Below are 21,012 nucleotides of genomic sequence, written 5' to 3'. Positions count from 1 at the left end.
TCCTTGTCATAGAATTGCAAGCATGCTCTACATACGTATCCAGCTTTGTGTCAGGTCTCTTTCCTTCTTCATAAGAGTATTTCCTAATCTATTTCCTATTTTTCTCAAATTCCTTCTGATAGGTTCTCAGAATTCAAACTGTTGAGTCCGAGGCTGGAGGAAGAGTTTTAAGGCTTGTGATACATGTAACCAAATTATGTACTCAAAGAGTCAACTAGATTTTGCCCTCCCCTTCTCGAGCAGCCTGTGAACCAGCTTATCTGACCGTACCCCTTGCTCAGGCCAAAGGAGGAATTTCTCTAATATAAGTGTATTGGATATGAAAATAATCCCAAAATTTTTTTTTAAATTTTGAAGCAACTCTAAAATTCAGCTTTACATTCTCTCTTGACATCAGTCTTTACTAGTTTATAATAAGCTATTATATATACTTTTTGCTTTAATACAAATATGTATTAAACTGAAGTCTATAATCTATATCAACGCCTTTCTTCTGTCATTTAGGTTGTTTCAAACACGCCTCACCAAAACCCATTTGCCGGCTCAAGGTAAAGCAATGCTTTCTAAAATGTCTCAATTGTTGATAATTTAGTCTCTGATTTGCACTGCTTTTTTTTTTTCCTTAAAAAACAAATCCATTCAGCATTGATTGACTGTATTGTCTTAGGTAACAGGGAAGGTACTCTGGTAATAATAATGCCCGTTACCCAGCTCTGGAGAGCAGGAGTTCTGTCTCAGCACATTGAAAGAGCGCACCCACAGAATAACTTGGTGATTTAATTGTGTTTTTAGGGTTAAAAAAAAATCAAGATTGCTCAAAATAGAGGACATTGCTTACTCTGGAGTCCATCTGTTCTGAATTGAAGCAAATGTGTTTAGTTCAACTTTCAAAGAAATATAGTCATTTTTTTCCCCTAGAAATGAAGATTACGTTTCAGCAATAATCATTTACTATCCTCTCCTGTTGTTTAAAATAACTAGTTAGAGTTTACATTTCTTTCAGGTTCTTTGTGCATTTTGAATTGATCAGAAAATTGTCTCTATAATATTTCTCATCTAAAAACTGTTTTAGTTACATTTTCTGAGATGGTGTGAATGAGTTGATTTATTTCTTATGCTGCTTATTGAAAGATTAGGGGGATGTATTTGTGATTTTATTTAATATGGTTTTACCTTTCCCCTTTACCTTTCATCCTTCCCCCCCCATAGCTAGAACCTCAGAACCTCTACATAATGATCAGGTTTTAAACCAAATGATGACATCAAAATCAAATCCAGGAAATAACTCAGCCAGCGTTTCTAAGAATCAGGTAATAATAACATTTGCGGGTTGTGTGGAAGCTGGACAGGGTATTGAACAGTCAGCCTGCTGCCTTGCGTGTCCACTTCGGCATCTCATTTCTTTGACTTGTCTCGCGTGACTCTAACCTCCATCCTCCATGTCAGCCACCTGCACCTGTGGCAGCTTGCTGGCCTGTTGTCATCTACCACTGTTGATCTCAAATATTAGACTTAAAGAACTTATTATCTGACCATAACTTCCTGCGTTGATCTGACCTGGGGACCCCCACTACACACCCTCCTGTGTTCACTTCCTCCCCACAGCTTCTCTCCTTTGTTCTGCTGGCCTCCCTCGCATGGGGCCAGGATCCCTCCTGTGGATCACACCCACCCGGAGCTCCTGAGCCCTGGCTGAGAATCGCAGAGCTTCACACGTGGTGCCTGTAACCCCAGCCAGGGCTTTCCTTCCTTCCAGCAATTACGTTTCCATTTTCCCAGCTCATTTATGTTTTATGTATCTCTTATGTTTCCCATTTCGCCCTTTAATGCCAAATTAGAGCGATTTTAAACTTCTCTTCCCTCTCCTCAGATGTGGGACCTGGCTACCTCTAACCTCTTCCTTATGAGCAGACAAAATACTATTTCAGTGAGACAGCAGAATCAGACAACGTTTGTCAGTTTTCCCGCACAAACCAGTAAATGTGACTGCCCTGCCCTGCTCTTGCAGTGTGGGAGGCGGCCTTCCACCGTGCTTGTCTTCCATCTCCCTTGGGATTTTTGCCCTGTGGGAATCTCTTCTGCCCTGATGACCTATCAACGTGTAAAAATGCTCAGGTCCCTCTTCCCTCAGCCTTGTTTCTCAGCATCTTTCTTCTTCACAGTACAGTTGCTCTTTCAGAGTTTGCCGGGAGCTGCTTTAAGCTAAATCCAATGGAAATGCCTCTGTTCTTAGTGCACATGTGCAAGTTGTATTAATATAACGTTTTCCTAGAAGTAGGATGTTCATTTCTAACTGTGATAGATAGTCAAACTATCCCAATTTACGTCCTACACATGCTTGCCAGCCTCATTACTTCCTGTTGCCCCATCTGTGAGTGTCCAGACAGCAGAGAGGGGTCTTTGTTTACTGTCATAGTCCCAGCACCTGAGCACCTGGCTCAGCACATGAAATGTGTGAGGTGTTCTTCTTTTTTTAAGGTTGGCACCTGAGTTAACATCTGTTGCCAGTCTCCTTCTTTCTTCTTCTCCCCAAAGCCTCCCCCCCGACCCCTGTACATAGTTGTATATTCTAGTTGTAGGTCCTTCTGGTTGTGCTATGTGGGAGGCTGCCTCAGCATGGCCTGATGAGCAATGCCATGTCCGCACCCAGGATCCGAAGTGGTGAACCCCTGGGCCTCCGAAGCAGAGCACGCGAACTTAACCACTTGGCCACAGGGCCGGCCCCTGAGGTGTTCATTAAATATTTGTTTAGCAGATGAATGCTAGCACTGGGAACTCCTGAAGGTAGAATAGTACCAGAAGAAAATCTTAATGGTTTTTTTAAATGTATCTATTTGGAATGTTAATCCCGTAAGAGTTAGGGACAGTGGCCCAGCTCCTAGACTATGGCTCAAAAGAAAATAAGTGCCCTTCTCTACTACCAAGTAGAAATTTTTTTAAGTTGCTTTCTTACTGGACTCTAGTTTCAAAAGTTCTCATAATATTAAGATTGCAAACTAAAGCTTCAGATATTAATCATCATTTTGAAGCACACACGTAAATCTACTTGATGATTAAGAGGACCCTTAAGCATTTCATATTGTTTTGTGAAATAATTTGAGTCATGGTTTCTTTTCAGATAAGTGAGTGTTTCTTTTTTGTCTTTTTAGGGTTCAGAACTTTATGGAGTGAATTCTTCAGCTTGTGATAAAGACTCAAATACGTAAGTACAGTCAGTGCGTTAATCTTTTACATAGTTTCCTTCAAGAGCTGCCTCAGTATACGTTGTAAATAATATATTTTTCCCCATTATAGGGAACAAAGGATGATCATGATTTCTAAATCAGGCTATTCTGTACCGCCGTCTTTGGCAGCCAACGCTGATGTTCAGCAGGTTGTTATGTATTGCAAAGAGAAGCTTATTCGTGGAGATTCAGAATTTTCCTTTGAAGAACTGAGAGCCCAGAAATATAATCAACGGAGAAAGCATGAACAGTGGGGTACTTGCACTCCTATTATTTGGGATATTCTTATGTCACTTAAAATAATCCTCATTTCTGGAGTAATTACATTTTTTAACAGATAATTGACTATGCTGAAAGAATCTGCGAGAAGGTCTCCAGCCATCCTATCAGAGGCCTGGAAATCTTTGTTAGATACTAGAGTAGCAGCTATGTTTGTTCAAGAACTAACTTGACAACTAAGTTGTCCTGACAGCAAATCCCAGAGTTAAAGCAGCACTAACGTAGATATCCATACAGTGTTGCCTTAGCTCTTGGTGAACTAGATATTTATATTGTCTGGATTTGAACTTCTGTGGATAGCAATTCTAGATCGCTAATCAGTTGTCTGCACTGTGAAAAGATTAAGTTAGGAACTGGAGTTGAAGAGCTTTTCTGAGATGTGCAGCTGCTCCAATGAGACATTCAGAAGGAGTCCTCTGTTGAGGGCCATGTTATTTACACCACGGGCTGCATCAGATTTGTTCCTCACGGGGAAAACCGTAGTGCTGATACCAATGTCTGCACTCGCCGTTGCTATAACAACGTGGACCTTAGAGAGGAAAGTGAACCCTGTTCCACTCGGGGCTTTCACACCATCTAGTTGTTTGTACTGCGGCCACTCTGCTGGCCCGCCTTGTTTGTTCACTTTCTCATTCAGTCGGTGACTGAGAGAACAGTTAATGCTGTTCACGCTCATGGAGGAGCCCATTCTGTGCGGGGCACAGGTACCTTTTTCTTTCACATACCGTGACCTAAAGACTTAGCTGGGCGATTTGATTTGTACATGAGATGGTTGTGTTAACCCGTCATGGAAGTGGGATGACCCACAATATAATTTCAGTGCACTTTACTTTTATTTCTTCTTAGAAAGCACCTAGAGATTTATATCTTTTAAAAGCTGTTCCATTTTCGGATAATTTCCACGGTCATGATTGTTTTACAAAAGTGCGTAGTATTGTACTGTATTATTACCAAATATTATTGTTGATCAGCATGGAAATTTTTGTAACTTACATGCCCTGAACTTCAGTAACCATGCTGAGGGCAGGTAAAAATTATAATTAAAACGTAATACACTTTTCAGTTCTAATAACCCAAGACACATGGAAAAGTCTAGTAAAAACAAGAAACATCCTAAAAATAACCTTTCACTCATTTTGTGTATATTCCTCTGATGGCCTGAATTTAAACTTTGATGCAAACCAGTTTTGATCTTTCCTAAAGTAAATGAAGACAGACATTATATGAAGAGGAAAGAAGCAAGCGCCTTTGAAGAGCAGCTGTTAAAGCAGAAGATAGACGAACTGCATAAGCAGCTGGGTCGAATGGCAGAGAACCCGGCCGCCGTCCAGGAGGGGCCTGAGGTACGCGTGCTCCTCGCTGACGCTGCCACGCCCCGTGAAACTCCTTCCCACGTTTACTTCCTCCTTTCTATGCCCTGTCTTTAGAGTTAATTTTGATGATAATTTAGCCACTAGCTTTCTGAGTTTTAAAATAATTTGACACAGAAAGACGTTCAAAATGTAGAATGAGAAAAGGAAGTTACTGAACAGAATTTATAGTATGTTTTTGTATATGTGTACATTTTTATTTATTTATGTATTAATTTATATAGTCCTTTTTCTGATTTTTTTGGTACAATAACTATTATATAATGAGATTTGAATATAATTTCATTAATTTGTCCTCTAGACAAATTAATTGTCATCTCTTTCCTGTTTGCCACTGTTTCACGTTGAAAGAGGGGAGAGGTGGCGAAAGCTTTAGAGCCACATATATTTTCTTAAAATTATTAAATGAATGGAGTAGATTGAGAATAAATGAATTTTATCTATATAATGGGTTGCTTAAGTTTTCACATAGTGTATGTCTGCGATATAGGATACAATGAAGATAAAACACCTTATTTTCTTACATATTTTAAAAATTATAAAAATACACGACTATATGATGATTTTAAAAAACTTAATATGTGTTGTATATATGTATATGTGCATGTGTGTATAGTATATATAAATGATGCTCTCCTTCATTGCTAGCTACTGTAGTTTGTATTTTTCCAGACCTTTACTGTGTGTGAACACACATAAATATGAATACAGTTGAAGTTTCTATGTAAATATTTTCTGCTTTTCCTGCTATCGCTTTTTACGGATCTTTCACTGTTATGACATGGAGAGTTAACTCATTCTGCTTGCAGCACAGTCTCTGTCATACCCTGAAGGAGGGCACGTGCTGTGTGGCAACTGTTGCCAGTTGTGCTACAGTGAGCGTTCTTGTACAAATGAGATTATTTCTCTAGAAAAGATGCAGAGAAGTGGAATTGCTGCCTTTGAAGTTTGGGCACCTAAAATACTGTCCGTCTGCCCTCCAAAAATTTACTGTGTTAACACTCCAATAATAGTGAATAAAAGCCCTGTTTCTTCTATACGCTTGGCTAATGTTAGCTGTCCTAAATATTTTCAACCACTTGATGTGTGTTTTTTTAATTACCGGTGAATTTGGACTCTTTAAAATACAGCTAGTGGCTGTTTGTCCTTTTTTCCTTTAAATTGACTTTGATAGACTTTGTCCATTTTTCTATTGGATTGTTTGTTCTTATTTATTTGGATTTCCATTCTTGTATAATTTATGTTGTCCCTGGAGAGTTCCAAGAAATTGTTAAAATGATTGTCCCATTTTTGCTTTTGCTATATTTTTTTTGGTGCAGCAGACATTTATCCCCAAACTCTCTGAAAAAACTAGAAATATCCTTTCATTTTGTTCAAATGCATCAGAGACGCTCTCAGTTTCACTTTTCTTGGCCGCATGCCTCCCCGAGCCTTCTGTCCTCCTCCTCCACGCGGGCTTTGGAGCAGCCGTCCTTCCCTCTCTCCTCTCCTGGGGTGGATCCCTGTTTTGGTGGCGCACAATCTCTAAGAGCTTTCTTTAAAAAAGTATATATGAGGTCTCTCGCACATCTATAAGCGTCTTCATTCTACCCTTTCCCTGGGGTGGTTGGTTGGCTGGGCATGACATTCTCGGGGGGAAATGTTCCCTCAGAAGTTTTGAAGGCAGTGCTCTAGGCTTTTGCTCCCATGTTGGTGCTGAGAAGCCCACCGTCATTCTGAAACTTGCTTCTTCGAATGTGACCTCTGCTGTTCTCCAGATGTGCCTCAGATTGCCTCTTCCCGTGCTGTGACATGATGGTGATGTGCCAGGTGTTGATCTTTCCCTCCGTTACACTCAGTACTTGAGCACTGTAGTCCTGCAGTTCTGGGGGGTTTTATTGATTTTTCTTTTTTTTCTTGTTTAGTGATTCTTGCCCACGCACGTTCTTGTTTTCTGTAACTCATATTTAAAAGTAGACTATCCCAGACTGATCCTCTGATTTTCTTAACTTTGTTCTCCAGTTTTCTGTCTTTGTGCCTTTTCCTCCTAACTTTCTGGGAGATTTCCCTAACTTTTTATGGCCATCTTATTAAATTCTTTTATTTCTGATCACATTTTAAGGATCAAACAGCTTTTTTATTTTGAATGTTCATTTTCATAGCTGCTTATTCTTCTGTGAATGTAGTAGCTTATCTGTCAGGCTAAAGACGTTAACGTTTTTTTCCCCTATCTCAGAGTCCTTTATTTCCTTTTATTTATTTTATTTATAAATTCCTTTATTGTAAATGTCATTTATTTGTTTTGGTCTTTGTGCTTCGTATTGAAAGCTTATCATATCTCTGATGATCTTTACTGTCAGCTCATCCAAAAGCAGGCCTGAGAAGGCTGATCGGAAGCCCTGGGTGGTGAGGGGCTAGTTGACTGCTCAGCCTCACTGGGAGGTGTCTCTTTTCTTCCGCAGACATATTCCGAAGAGCCATCTTTAATTTTGATTTGAGAGTATAAACTCAGCTGCTAGCATTTGGGGAGCCAAGGGCAGGGGCTAGAGGTCCCACTGTTGTGGAAGTAAACTGACTCGGTCCTTTTGTTTCTAGTGTGGTCTCTGTTACCACCACCTTTCTGCCCTAGTCCAGAGGCCATTTGATTCAGTTTCTCCAGGAAGGAAAGCTCCAGTCTGCTGCCAGGTGGGGCAAGGGGACTAAGCCCCTGCATGCACCTGCAAGAATGGGACTCAGGCTCTGCTTTTGAGACAGACTTACTATTACCATGTTCCTGTTTTCAGCTCCACCTTCACTTCCATTCTGAAATCTAAATTTCTGGGGGCAGGCCTGGTGGCGCAGCAGTTAAGTTAAGTTTGCACATTCTGCCTCGGTGGCCTGGGGTTCACTGGTTCAGATCCCAGATGCAGACCTACACACCACTTGTCAAGCCACACTGTGGCAGGCGTCCCACATATAAAGTAGAAGAAGATAGGCATGGATGTTAGCTCAGGGCCAGTCTTCCTCAGCAGAAAAATAAATAAATAAATTTCTGAACTTCTCCAGAGATCAGCCTCCTCCAATTGCTGTTTTAGGTATAAGAATTCTTCTGTGTCATTTTGGTGAGGTTTTGGGAGGGAACAAATGATAAAGCGCATGTTCAAGCCATTGTCTTTAACTGGAATCCTCCTTTTACGGACTTAACTTTTGTGTTTGGATGACATAAGGACATATTTTCAAGGTAGATTGCCAATTGTCTCTAAATCGTTTATTGACCAGCTCAGCCTTTCCTCATTGATTTAGAATGTCTTTATCAGGGGCCGGCCTGGTGGCGCAGCAGTTAAGTTTGCCCATTCCGCTTCGGCAGCCCGGTGTCCGCCGGTTCGAATCCTGGGTGCAACATGGCACCACTTGGCATGCTATGCTGTGGTAGGCGTCCCACATATAAAGTAGAGGAAGATGGGCATGGATGTTAGCTCAGGGCTAGGCTTCCTCAGCAAAAAAGAGGACTGGCAGTAGTTAGGGCTAATCTTCCTCAAAAAAAAAAATGTCTTTATCACATAGTAAATTTTTATATACAAGATCCATTTCTGAAATATCTGTACCTTTGTTTTGGTCAATTGGTTTCTTCTTGATCATTCTATATTGTGTATTTACCACAGTTTAGTTGTGTGTTTTGATATTTGGTAAAGAAAGTCTGATTATTCTTTTTGAAAAATACTTCTTCAGAATTGAATATTACGATTATTTTCAATCTTTACTAGTTTGATAGGTGAGAAAATGGTATAGGTCATTTTTAAATTTCTTTTTTGGTGATTAATGAGAATGGACTTTTTATATTTTTCCCATTTGTCTATGAAGTAACTATTCTTGCCCTAGACATTTGGTGCTGTTCTTAACAATGTGTGAGAATACTTTGAAATGGTGGGGAATTAACTCTTCTGTCTTTTAACTTGGTAACATAGAGTGGCCAAGTTCAGTCCAAGTACCTGTGGTTAGAAAAGCAAAGGTTTTCAGTCAAGAGCTTGTTATCCTTCCCATTGTGAGCCATGCTTTTGTGGCAATTATTATTTTAATGGAAGGAACACCATTATGAGCATTTGATAGCATTGATTTGTTGGTCTTTTCCCAAAATTAAGTAAAGAGGAATAAGACAGTTCTTAAATAATGATAGAACAATAGGGGCTGGTTATTTCAGTGCTAGGAGAGAGAGCTGCCGATTGTGTCTGTGGTTAAGATGCTACAAACGCATCCATTGTGTGGCCTGACCTCTGTTGTTGACTGTTCATTTCAGGACTCCTGACGGGGCAAGGGGCTACCTCAAGGGGAAAGGCATCTACCGAAGACAGATGCCAGTTGGAAAGTTGCAATACCTAATTAGTAATATTCTGGACTTCATGGCTTTTTTGTTTGTTTGCTTAACATGAAGGTTCATCTGGCGCCTGTGGGGCCAAGCGTAGGCTCCCAGAAGGAGCTGAGAGCTCCAGCTCTTCTAGCCAGCAGCCAGCAGACCTCAGAGAACGTGGGAGAGACACCCAGACAGGCACCTCCTGTTGTTCCTTTGGTGTCCCCAGCCGTCAGCCAGAGCGCAGCTCCTCCTGGGCCTCTGACGGCCCAGCCAGTGACAGATGCCGCGTTTGCAGCAGCAGGAAAAGATGCCAGGTAAGCTGAAGGTAGTCCCAGAGATGGGAGTGATGGAGTGCCGTCTGTCGGCTTCCTTCCAGACTGCAGCATCAAGAGCAGTCTGTGAGCCATGGATGATTCCTGTTTTCTAAAACAATTTTTAGATGGGCACCCTGTTGAAAAAGCAAGTTACCAAAACATTAGCCCCAAATCTTTCAGTTACTTATTCCATGCTTCTTTTAGAGTGTTTATTCTACTTCATACTTCTCTCTTGAACTAAAAATTTTTAATACCCTGAAACTCAGTAGTTTTTTTGTAACTGAAGAATATACAGCTGTTAAACTGAAATTGCCTTTGCTTACTGGCTTGTAGGGGTTATTATTATCCACACACTTCTTGACATGTGTTCTTCTCATGTTCCCTCTGTCTTCCCACCGGAAGCAGTTTGGGGTTAATATCCGTTGCACAATATTCCCGAGTCTATCTATACACTGCTGTGCAGGTTCTTCCCCAATTTTGAGGGATTCTCCTAGATTTCAGAGATTACAATTGATGTCACGTGGCTTGTTTAAATTTTTATCTTCATTCACTTTGGCACGCTCTCTCTCTTTTTTAAGCATACAATTTTATTGATTAAAAAAAAATAAAAGCTACAGTATAATTCACATTCTCCCCTTGGGCTAAACCCCTTAGCACAGATTGCAGTTCTTGTTACTGCTTCTCCTCAAGGCCCAAGATTAACTTTTGTCAGTGATTTCTCCTGGAAATAAGATTTAAGATCGTCATGCTTTTTCACTCACATTAGGATAATAGTTCAGACCCGTGTCCTGTATCTTACCATGGATGTAAGACGAGGACTGTTGTGTGGGGGCTGCGACTCCATTAGTTCATAGTTAATTTATCAATTATACAGTGGTAAAAACAGCAGCGGTGACAGGCCCCATAGGGAGATGGAGTCTGAGGTTGTGGGCGCCCGAGACAGCTGTCCCTTATAAAATTGTGAGAGTCTTTAACCTAGTGAGCATTTAGATCTCAGTCAGAAGCACTTCCGATTGGCCTGGCCCAGGTGAGGGACTGAATGGACACCCCCCGCCCCACTGCGCTCTCAGTAGCCTAGACAGCTGACCGTGGCAGAGTAAGGGTGCCTTTCTCTGGAATCTTATGTGAAAACTCATGTTTTCCTGACAGTTTAGTGGCGATTTGTAAAATTAAGTGTTTTGCGCTTTTTACTTTCTATCTTAACAGGGCCCGCTAAGGCAATTCTAGCAATGCTCAGTAGACAGGTGAAGTCCACTGCACTCAGGACTGTCCACGGTCCAGACTGTACTTAAAACAAGCTGTGATATGTCTTAGGTGACGTTTTTTCTTTCTTGGTAACTGTGAAAGTCTGGAGAACAATGCACTGTGGCTTCTGGCTCGTCACAAGAGAGGCGGCCTGTGCAGCTGGGGCACACGGGGCTTTCCATTCCGTGGCTCTGCATGGCTGCTCTGGGCACCAGGCCTCGAGCCGGGGATTCGCCCCTAGCCAGTGTAATAAATGGGATCATTTGAATTAGGGGAGGTGTTGTGCTGCCCGACCACATGTAGGAATGATCATCATGGTGTCAAGATACAGGATCACTGTGTCAAGCAAATGTTTAGTACCTGGCCTTTATCTGTAAGAATTCTTTTCCTCAAAAGGAAGTGAGAGAAAATGAAACAAACGTTTTATTTACTTACACTATAGACCTCAGCAGTTCCATCTGTATTTTAACAACAGGCTTGTAATTGCTGACGTTTTTTACTGTTCTTTCTTGAGTGAGTGTCTCGAGTTTTCTCTTCCAGATGTGTGAATAAAAATACTCACGAACTTAAGCCACAGAGCGGAGCAGAGATCAAAGAAGGTAATGTTTAGTTATAACGAATTTGTTGCAGGCCCCTCCGGTCGCTCAGAGGTCTGTGTGGTGGCTGTGGTTCATGAAGGCTTCGGACCTGAGCCCGAGTTTAGCTTTCCTATTCTTAGATGTAGCGGTTGGATAAGCCCCAGATCGTTTCCGAGGAAGGGAGAAATCCATTTGTCAGTCACATCTTATTAGTTGGAATCCTTCGAAACTTGATTTGTGAAAACTTTCCTATTAAATTTCTCAGCAGATTAATCCACAGCAAGAGTTATCTTTCATATGTTGTGATGTAGGCAAGGTGATTGAAAGTTTAACTGGGAGAGTTATACTTCTATGTAGTAGTACTTTGTTAGAGGCATTTGCATAAAAGGTGAATTTTGTAAATAAGACACAGATTGGGCATTCACTCTTCCCCCGATGTTACTGTCACATCCTTTCCAGTGACACTTCAGTGGGGAGCAGAGCTACTCGAAATAGCTGGAGGCACCTACATATAAGCAAGGCTTACTGAGCACTCGCTAAGTGTCAGACCCCATTCTAGGTAGTTAGGGATGTAGTCACGAACAAAAATCACCAGTGTTGCTGTTAGGGAGGGCACTTGACACTTCCAAGGTGACCGGGAAAGACACCCACAAGGAAAGTAACATTAAGATAAAGGCCTGAAGGAGGGAGCTGCCATGCGGCCAGCTTGGAGAACCTGTTTCAGGCAGAGGGAACAGCAGGTGCCAAGCCCTCAGGTGGGAATGCCCCTGGTGTGTTCTAGGCACAGCAGAGAGGCCGAAGTGGCTGGAGTGAGCAGGGCAAGAAGGAGAAAGGTGAGGTCAGGGTGACCAGGGCCGAGGTTGTGCAGGGCCTGTATGCCGCTGTGTACGCCATTGCCTGCACTCCAGCGGATGAGATGGAAAGCCCATCTTCAGATTTACAATGTGACCATTAACGTGTGTTTCTTGGGGATATGATCTTACAACAAGTCACTTAATCTCTGTGAGCTTTCATTTACCTTTCTACAAAAGGATCATTCTTGCCTTATCTACTTCCTAGGACTATTATAAACATAAAAACAAAAGATATGAAAGCGTATAATAATGGAAGCCTTCAGTGATAATTATCAACAATAATACAATGTTTTCATTGTGATAAGTTTGTTAAATTGTGTGCCTTCTAAATTGTTCTGATTCTCCTGCTGATACTGCGTTTTGTCCCCCTTCCTTTAATAGGGTGTGAAACACATAAGGCTGTTAACACAAGTTCGTTTCACACAACTCCCAACACATCACTGGGAACGGTTCAGGCAACACCTTCCAGAGTGCAGCCGTCACCCACCGTGCACACGAAGGAGGCGTTAGGTAAGGCCTTTTGTTGGAATGTGTGGCATCTGACAACAAATTGATGAAAGCTCTGTTGCAACCCTCTTTACAGTTGCTCTTTCTATTTTAAGGTTTCATCATGAATATGTTTCAAGCTCCCACACTTCCTGATATTTCCGATGACAAAGATGAATGGCCATCTCTTGATCAAAATGAAGATGCGTTTGAAGCCCAGTTTCAAAGTAATAACAATTTGTTTAAAAGCTACTAAGTGCACGGCCTTGTGGGTGGTTGCCACTGGAAATGTCAAGGGTTCTACAAGAAGTGGCCCTGCCCTTGGTTAGCTTGTCACATAAGGGTAGGGAATACATGAAATGAGAACCATGGGACTGTTTGACAAGGTGCTCAATGTGTGTCACAGATTTGTTTTGCTCCTTAAACAATAATAGTAAGTAAAAGGAGAACACAATCCCCGTGGGTGGGAATGGTCAGGAAAGACTGCGTACTTGAGGCGCGACCAGAGCTTGCCTGGTGGAGGAAGGGCTGAGGCGGGGTCTAAAGTCAGGGGATTCGTGCTGGATGCCGGAGAGAGATCATGATCAAGATAAGTAGGATCCACTTAGACTCAGGAGGACCTGAAATGTAAAGCCAGGAGATTAATTCTTCCTTACAGGAAATGGAAAACAAAGCCCCTGGGAGCTTTAGTCAGTGAGTCAGGCGACAGCAGCAGTGTTTTAGGCGAATGATGGACACAGGCTTTGTATGTGGTAGGAACTTGGGACCTGGAAGTTTGAGTAGTAACCCCTGTGACCATGGTTAAGTCACTTCCTTTTGATACAAAGTGACTTATCTTGTTATCTAGTATTTGAAAAACTGGTAACAGTTCTTTTCTGTAAGCTGTTATTCCGTTTTCTTATTTATAATTGAAGTTTAGCATAAAGGATAGTATATTTTCCCTAATGCAATATTAAATGCTGTTTTTTCTCTGTTGCAGAAAATGCAAGGTCTTCTGGGGCTTGGGGAGTCAACAAGATTATCTCTTCTTTGTCATCTGCTTTTCCTGTGTTTGATGATGGAAACAAAGAAAATTACGGGTAAAAAAAATCTAGTTAAAATAGCACTGAGGGAGATGCATGTTGTCACATGGACACAGGAGGCTGCACAGGTTCCTCTGGGACTCGAGGTGGTGGGAGAACGTGGCCTGCGCATCAGATGCTCTGGGTCCCAGTGCCAGTGCCGCCACTGATGAGCCTTTGACCACATGACCAGGAGGTTGTGGCTAAAGTTCTCCAGATCCTCAGTGCTATTCAGGAGTTACGAGAAAGCAGACCTCCCGTAGCAAAAGCATGTGTTAAAAAGGAAAACAGCATGGTTATAAACAGAGAATTGAGGGGTTCTCTAGGTTTGAAGTTGTATTAGATGTGAATGAATTCACCAGTACAGATATCCATGCTTGCTCTGTTTATATCTGCAGGGTTGATAAAATAGGAAGGGAGTGGCTTATATTGGGTCATGCTGCAGAGGGAGGGTACGTTAGCGAGCCCTATCTGGGGGTGGAGTGGGTAGCTCCAGGAATTTTCACAATGAATGGTGTAAACTGTAGGAAGAGAGGTGTCAGCGTGAATTAAAGGTGTCACGGTGTAGAAGAGATTCATACTGAGGTAGAAAGGAGAAAGGGCCTGACCAGCTCTCAGAGAGAAATTCCACAGCTAGACCAAGCGCTGGAAATAAATAAGATGGATGGCATCCATGACCTTCTGTGGGCCGTGGCCCTGACTTCTTTTTTGTTCCTAAAACTTACAACTCAGTGTGATAGAAATTTCTGTATTTTCTACCCTCACTTAAGTAACTGTAGAACTACTTTTATATACGCAGTTATGTTAATTCAATTTGTGCTCAGTTTTGCTACAACTGCTGTGAAAGGAAGGAATCTGTGTATAAATATTAACTAGTTAAATAGGATAAGTGCAGAATGTTTCTAACACTCACACTTAATGGTAGCATTTATGTCCTTAGCACATTTTACTACTTATAATTTTGTAAATCTTCCCTTAGGTTACCACAGCCTAAGAGTAAACCCACGGGAGCCAGGACCTTTGGGGAACGCTCTGTAAGCGGATTTCCTTCAAAACCGAAGGTCGGTAAATCTCTGCTTCATCCATGAAATGGGTCTTACAACCCTTTCCTCTTCATTTTACAAATGATTGAGCCAATTAAATGAGATGGTGTATATAAAACTGTGCTGAAAAATACAATGTTATAGGAAGAGAGGGTTTTTGGGAAACATTATTCTGTAATTATCTGAGTATCTATTATGTGCCAGGCTGTGTGTAGGGTTAGGGCGTAGATTGGTGGAGACGAAGGAGACATGATGGCTAAATACAACGTGGTATCCTGGCTTGGATCCCGGAGCAGATAAAGGGACTTTAGCAGGAAAAGGATGAAATCCAAGTAACATCTCTAGTTAATAGTATGGTTTAATTTTTACAAATGTACCAGGTTCCATAAAATGTTAACATTAGAAGTTTGATGAAGGATATATGGGAACTCTGTCCTATGTTTCTAATTCCTCTGTAAACCTAGACTTTACAAATTTAAAAAAACTGTAAAAATTGAAAAACAAAAACGTGGCCCCTGTGTGCCGTACGACCCCACTGGGGCACGTTAAAGAGGAACAGTCCCAGTTCTGGGAAAAGAACAGAACCACGATGTCCTCATGTGTTAGCCAGGGGTTACATCTGTTTCTTCTTTAATTCCTCATTTCTCCAAATCTTAAAGTATTAATGTGTTGATTTCATGGACGAGACGGGGAGGTTGCTGCTTTTTCCAGTTCACCTTTTGTTGCAGGAAGCACCGCACACCGAGGAGTTCTTGGACGACTCGACCGTCTGGGGCGTCCGCTGCAGCAGAGCCCTGGCGCCCAGTCCGAAGGGCCCTGGGGACTTCACGTCTGCGGCACAACTGGCGTCCACCCCCTTCCACAAGCTTGCGGGGGACTTAGTGCACGCTCTAGAAGATAAAGGTGTGCCCTACACTCTGAGTCTCGTCTTCTGCCACCTTCAGTTCTTTCAGTATTAGTTTTCGTCTTGAAAATTCTAAGTGGGAAGTTTGAAAATCCTAAAGAGGAAACTTAAAAATGCGTTCATCGCTTTATTATCTCTATGGATTTTTCTTTTGGCGAACCGTCTTCATAAAGTCTGTGCATTTTCAAATTTAGTAACTTAGATTATAGGAAGAACAGGAGAAAAACCTACAGAGGCATTTAAAGGCAAATAGACAAAGGACAACTCGTTTGTATAGGGTTTAGGTTTATTTCATGTTTTACAACAAACCAGATGGCCGCTATGGACAGATTAAGTTATTTGAATGCTAAAAATAATGAACATTTATATTTTCTACTTTGTTGAGTATCAAATAGCAAATTTTTAGTACTTGATATGTATCTACAAATTTTATGATGTTAGAGTTGTAGCCAAGAACTATACTCAAAATCATTTTTTCTTATTTTTTTTTCAGTGATCTGACTTCAAGAGAGTAATGATAAAACTCACAAATGGTCCTTATTTTCCCAAACGTAACACTCCCATATCAAAGATCTTTATGTCTGAACTGAGCTTTAATAAATGACATAGTTATTGCATACAGATAATTATTACCTATTAAGTACCAAAGTATAAAATGTATGAGGTCTGGGGCCACTTTACTGTTTTGATGACTACTAATTGATTAGCCAAACTCCCACTGCTGGCACTGTTTTCTAAATAGCAGTTGTTCAGAGCACCAATGAAGGAGCTGCTGAAGATTTCCCTTCCCCGGGACGGGGGCATGTTGTCGTCTGGAGCCCGAGCCTGTGGGCCTAAACATTTTTTACTGAGGAGTAAAAATTTTTTCTTAGAGGACTAACCCAATATGTTATACTTTTTTCTGAATTTTAAAGGAGAGTTCAGTTGAAACAAACAATTGCCAAGTGCCATCATAATAAAAAAAAAAAAAATGTAAAGATTTTTCCATTCAGGAAACTAGTTTAATCAGTTAGGAGTCTTTCAAAAAGTCAGTATTGGCTGTTCTTCGAGAATTTGCCACTTTGGTTGTATAAACAGAAGCCGGTGCTCTGGTACTGAAAAGTGTTAGCACCTGTTGGGTGAGGCAGTCTCTGGTAAGATGTAGTCTGGGGCCACACTGGGCTGCACGGTATGAGCCCCGCCTGGTGGAAGGGAAGGCTGCTTCTGCCCCAGCCAGGTCGTCTGTTCTTAGAGAGGGTTTTTTCTTTTTGTAAGTTGAAGAGTGTGAAGCTAAGTATTGACAGGTAGCTTCCTGGTACAAACACAATAAATCAGTTCGCTTAACTGATTGCCAGCCCGCTGAATAAAGCAGGTGAGACTGAAAGACACCGAGATCTCCGCCCGCCGGGCGCACGGCAGCCTCTCACTCTCACGCCCTTGTGGACGGGCCCCCTGCAGCAGGGTGTGCCCGCCGCCCACGCCAGCGGACCTGCTCCTCTCTGCATCCTTTTCTCCTGAAGGATTGTTTGGATTAGATGTGTAAAGTTGAAATGCTCACATGTGTTAGTAGTGGAAGTTTTTAAGTGATGTCTTTTTCCGTTTTTAAAATGTGGCACATTTTACTATGGAACACTATTTTGAAATTATAACAAAAGTCAGCGTGAAAAGGAATCCTGGACTTTATAATCATATAAAATTGTATGTGTGCACCTATGCACATAGATTATGTCTCTAATTTTCTGTATATTTCAGAAAATGTGGTAGCCAAACAATGCACCCGTGTGACTTTGGACGCTTGTGAAGAAAACATGGTGGAACCCTTAAAAGACAGAAAGTTCAGGTACTGTGAGGGCGTACGTGGTTCTGTCACTCATCATTTTCATTCTTGCTTTGCGTTTTAAGCTGTAATGGAATCCCTAATGCCAACCCTTAAGGGCTAATAGACTTTGTATTGACTCGCAGCTGTGAGTCAGAAGGTACTCTGTGGATATAAATATGATGATTAACCTAAACACTGGATCCGTCAGGGCAGTGAGCGAAGCACTGGAGTGGCAGAGAGTCCCAGTGGGGAAGGTGTCTGCGGCTGACTTCCACTCATTATTGGGAGCAAAACTGCACATACTCTTACCAAAGACCCTGACATATAAAGACTATTGCAGAACTGAGCAAACACATGATTGCTTCTTTATACCCATTATAATTGAGGAAATCAATAACTCTCTGTTAGGAGGAGGAAGATCGAATGTTTAAGCCTCTTAGGGATTGGTCCAAAATGCAGACCTGCCCTACATTAATGCTTTGCAGAGATAAAATTCCAGCGTACTGGAATAGGCTGGTGTATGTAATGGAGGCTAAAAGTCGCTACTATCTTTTGAATATTTATTATATTTCAGCACAGCGCTATGCTTTTCATGTCCTGTATCCTTTAATTCTTACAATAACTTTAGTTGTAGGAACTATTCTTTTCCACCACGTGGATGAGGAAACCAGGTCTACCGGGCTAAATAATTGATCTAAAGGCGTGTGGCTTCTAATTTACAGCACTGGAATTTGAGCTCATATCTCTGATTTCAGAACCCTCGCTCTCGCCTCTATGCTGTACTGCCTCTTGTTATCAAAAACCTCTTCTTGAACAAAGACCCTAGTAAATAAATGATTGGATAAAGGACATGAGCAGAATTTACAGAAGAAGAAAATAATGAGTAACCATTTAGAACATGGTTAACTCACTAATAGTAAAATGAATGCAGATTAAACAGATTTTGTCTTTTAATTTAAAATTCTAGGGGCTGGCTCCGTGGCCGAGTGGTTAAGTTTGCGCGCTCCGCTGCAGTGGCCCAGGGTTCGGATCCTGGGCGCAGACATGGCACCACTTGTCAGGCCACGTTGAGGCGGTGTCCCACATCCCACAACTAGAAGGACCTGCAACTAAGATATACAACTGTGTACAGCGGGGGTTTGGGGAGACAAAGCAGAAAAAAATAAATAAATAAAATTCTACCCAATGGGCATAGTCTGTACCGCCCACGAGGAATCTTCCTTCAGGCAGCTAAACTTTTGGCTCACAAGACTACCATGAGACACACTTGGCATAAGATTCACTTAGAAGTAATAAGGCAAAAATCACAGGTGCCAGCAGCGTGCATAACTGTGCGAGAAACTGTCGTCTTTGAGGCCTCCCGCCCCCGAGCGCCCCGTGACAGTTCAGTGCAGGGGAACGAGACTCACTTGGGACAAGGCGCAGAAGCTTCCCGGCTTAGAAGATTTATTTCCCCAAAAGCCAGTGGCTCTGGCACCACTCATAGATTTAGCTTCCAGGGTCCCCACGAGGGACGGGCCCGTTACAAGAGTCATCGCGCCTGAAGCCACAGATTCCCAGCACATATGTGTAGTTCTCCCTGCTTAGATACGGTTACTAGTGAGGGTTACTTTTTATTGTAAGCAATGGTGACAGTGATAGTCTTTTCAGTTTTCAGGGGAGAGGAGCTAGAAAGTTCACCAAAACTCAAATTCTCGTGGAGAAGGGAAAAGGGTTTTGTTAATCATTTATGCACTCACAGTAATTTGGGCGCCCAGGTTGCTAATAGCATTGTACATGGGTTTGGAAACAACCTTGTCAGTGTGTATGGATATCCTTAATGCCTGTTTAGTTGTAATATAAAACATTGGAAATATTTTCAATATCTAAGAACCAAGGAATTGTTGTATGCTGGCATACGTGCGCTGGGTCGAATGGTATACAGTTATGACAATCCAGGGTAGGACCTTAGGGGAACCCGGCAGACAGTGCCTTCACCCAGTGATTAAGGCGACATCACCAGGGGTAATTCTTGGTGATCGCACGCGAGGAGAAGGACACTTCACCTCTCTGATGTTCTTCCCCAAAACCAATAATCACACTCTAGTCATGAGGAAAACATGAGAGAAACCTCTACTGAGGGACCTACTGCAGAATACTCGGCCAGTGCTCCTCAAAATGGACACGGTGTTGGGGAAGTAGGAGACACTGAGAAACTGTCACACATGAGGAGGGGGACGGAGACTGATGAGGAAATGCAGCATGGTCTCCAGGAGTGGACCCTGGAGCGCGTAAAGGGCATTGTGGAAAAACTGGAATCCAAATGAAGTCTGGAGGATGGTTAGCAGTAATGTAACGAGTGTTGGTTTGTTAGTTTTGACAGAGGTACCACTAGAACATGAGATGATAACCTTAGAGGGAATTGGGTGGAGGATGTGGAAGTTCTCTCTTACCTTTGCAACATTTCTTTAAATCTAAAATTATTCCAAAATTAGTTTATTTTTAAAAAATTCACTGTAGTGTCACTGTTGTGTCAGGAAGTGGAAATGCAACATGAAGTTGCATGTATAAATTCATTTGTATGAAAGTTTCTATTTATACTTGTGTTTGTGTGTATGTGGCTATAAAGCTGGAGATGCATGTACAGTCAAGTCATTGTTTGCAGTGGTTCTCTTCTGTAAAGTTACTTCAAACACTCAGACAGCAAACACTGAACGGTTGCTCCTGGGGGAGACACACAGGCAGGTTCCTGTGAGCCTCTGCTCACAGCATTCTGTTTAAAGACACCTTAATTGATATATATTGTTAATTTATTAACATTGAACTCACGGCCGACAGCACTATAACTCATGCCTTCTTGAGCGTAGGAACACACACAGCACTGCAGCACTGCACTTGAAGACCATTTTAAATGCAAAACCCATGTTGCTAAGTAGACTGCGAAGGGACACGTTTACAGTATGAGAGCTGAAACCACAAGGGAGAGTATCGCCTTCTCGACCTCACCTGGGAACGTGTACGTTGGGTGACTCAAATTTATCACTTTTCTGCGTGTCTGCAGATGACTGCAAAAGCACCCTGAGTATTGATTGGGGTACAAATAAATTTCAGCATGTAGGTGAATTTACAAATAGAGAGTCTGTGAATGGTGAGTTTCAGCTGTCGGTACGTGTGTGTGGAGATGTGCTGACTGGTGTTAGCTTGTTGGATTGCGGTTGACGTTTTCTGTTTGTCTTGATGTTATAAAAGAAGCCATTTTTGGAATAAAGTAAATATTGTCTTGATTTCAGTAGTGATGCTTGGATGGCAGCTTGAGGATAAAGCCGTTCCTCCTAACATTTCCTACTAAAGAATGCCCAGCGCACCCCTCACCTGTCTAAGATAGTACCACGTCTTTGACTTTATTTCTATTCCTATTGTACTAGCCGTGTGTTTGCATATGTTTATTGGTCTGACAAAAATACCTTGATCAACTCTTGGTGAGACGATTTTGAAATGTCATTCCTAGAATGAAAAGGAAACTGTTTTGTGGGACTTTGGTGTGATCAAGTCCAATACGCTTGTAATCATG

General features: G+C 41.9%; 1 protein-coding gene across 1 annotated transcript in view; it reads left to right on the top strand.

Moving 5' to 3' along the window:
• The window catches only part of BUB1 (BUB1 mitotic checkpoint serine/threonine kinase), a 41,731-nt gene that overhangs the window by 5,627 nt on the left and 15,092 nt on the right, over positions 1 to 21,012 (top strand). Inside the window, exons 5-17 of the mRNA XM_023618702.2 lie at positions 505 to 548; positions 1,210 to 1,310; positions 3,150 to 3,202; positions 3,295 to 3,479; positions 4,707 to 4,846; positions 9,261 to 9,493; positions 11,279 to 11,337; positions 12,552 to 12,680; positions 12,773 to 12,883; positions 13,636 to 13,735; positions 14,697 to 14,778; positions 15,489 to 15,663; positions 17,396 to 17,483. Coding sequence (XP_023474470.2) covers positions 505 to 548; positions 1,210 to 1,310; positions 3,150 to 3,202; positions 3,295 to 3,479; positions 4,707 to 4,846; positions 9,261 to 9,493; positions 11,279 to 11,337; positions 12,552 to 12,680; positions 12,773 to 12,883; positions 13,636 to 13,735; positions 14,697 to 14,778; positions 15,489 to 15,663; positions 17,396 to 17,483 — 1,500 coding nt within the window. The remainder of the gene's footprint in view (positions 1 to 504; positions 549 to 1,209; positions 1,311 to 3,149; positions 3,203 to 3,294; positions 3,480 to 4,706; positions 4,847 to 9,260; positions 9,494 to 11,278; positions 11,338 to 12,551; positions 12,681 to 12,772; positions 12,884 to 13,635; positions 13,736 to 14,696; positions 14,779 to 15,488; positions 15,664 to 17,395; positions 17,484 to 21,012) is intronic.

Source organism: Equus caballus, chromosome 15 (genome assembly GCF_041296265.1).
Source record: "Equus caballus isolate H_3958 breed thoroughbred chromosome 15, TB-T2T, whole genome shotgun sequence".
Classification (NCBI taxonomy): Eukaryota; Metazoa; Chordata; class Mammalia; order Perissodactyla; family Equidae; genus Equus; species Equus caballus.
This window is presented reverse-complemented; position numbering and strand designations above follow the sequence as displayed.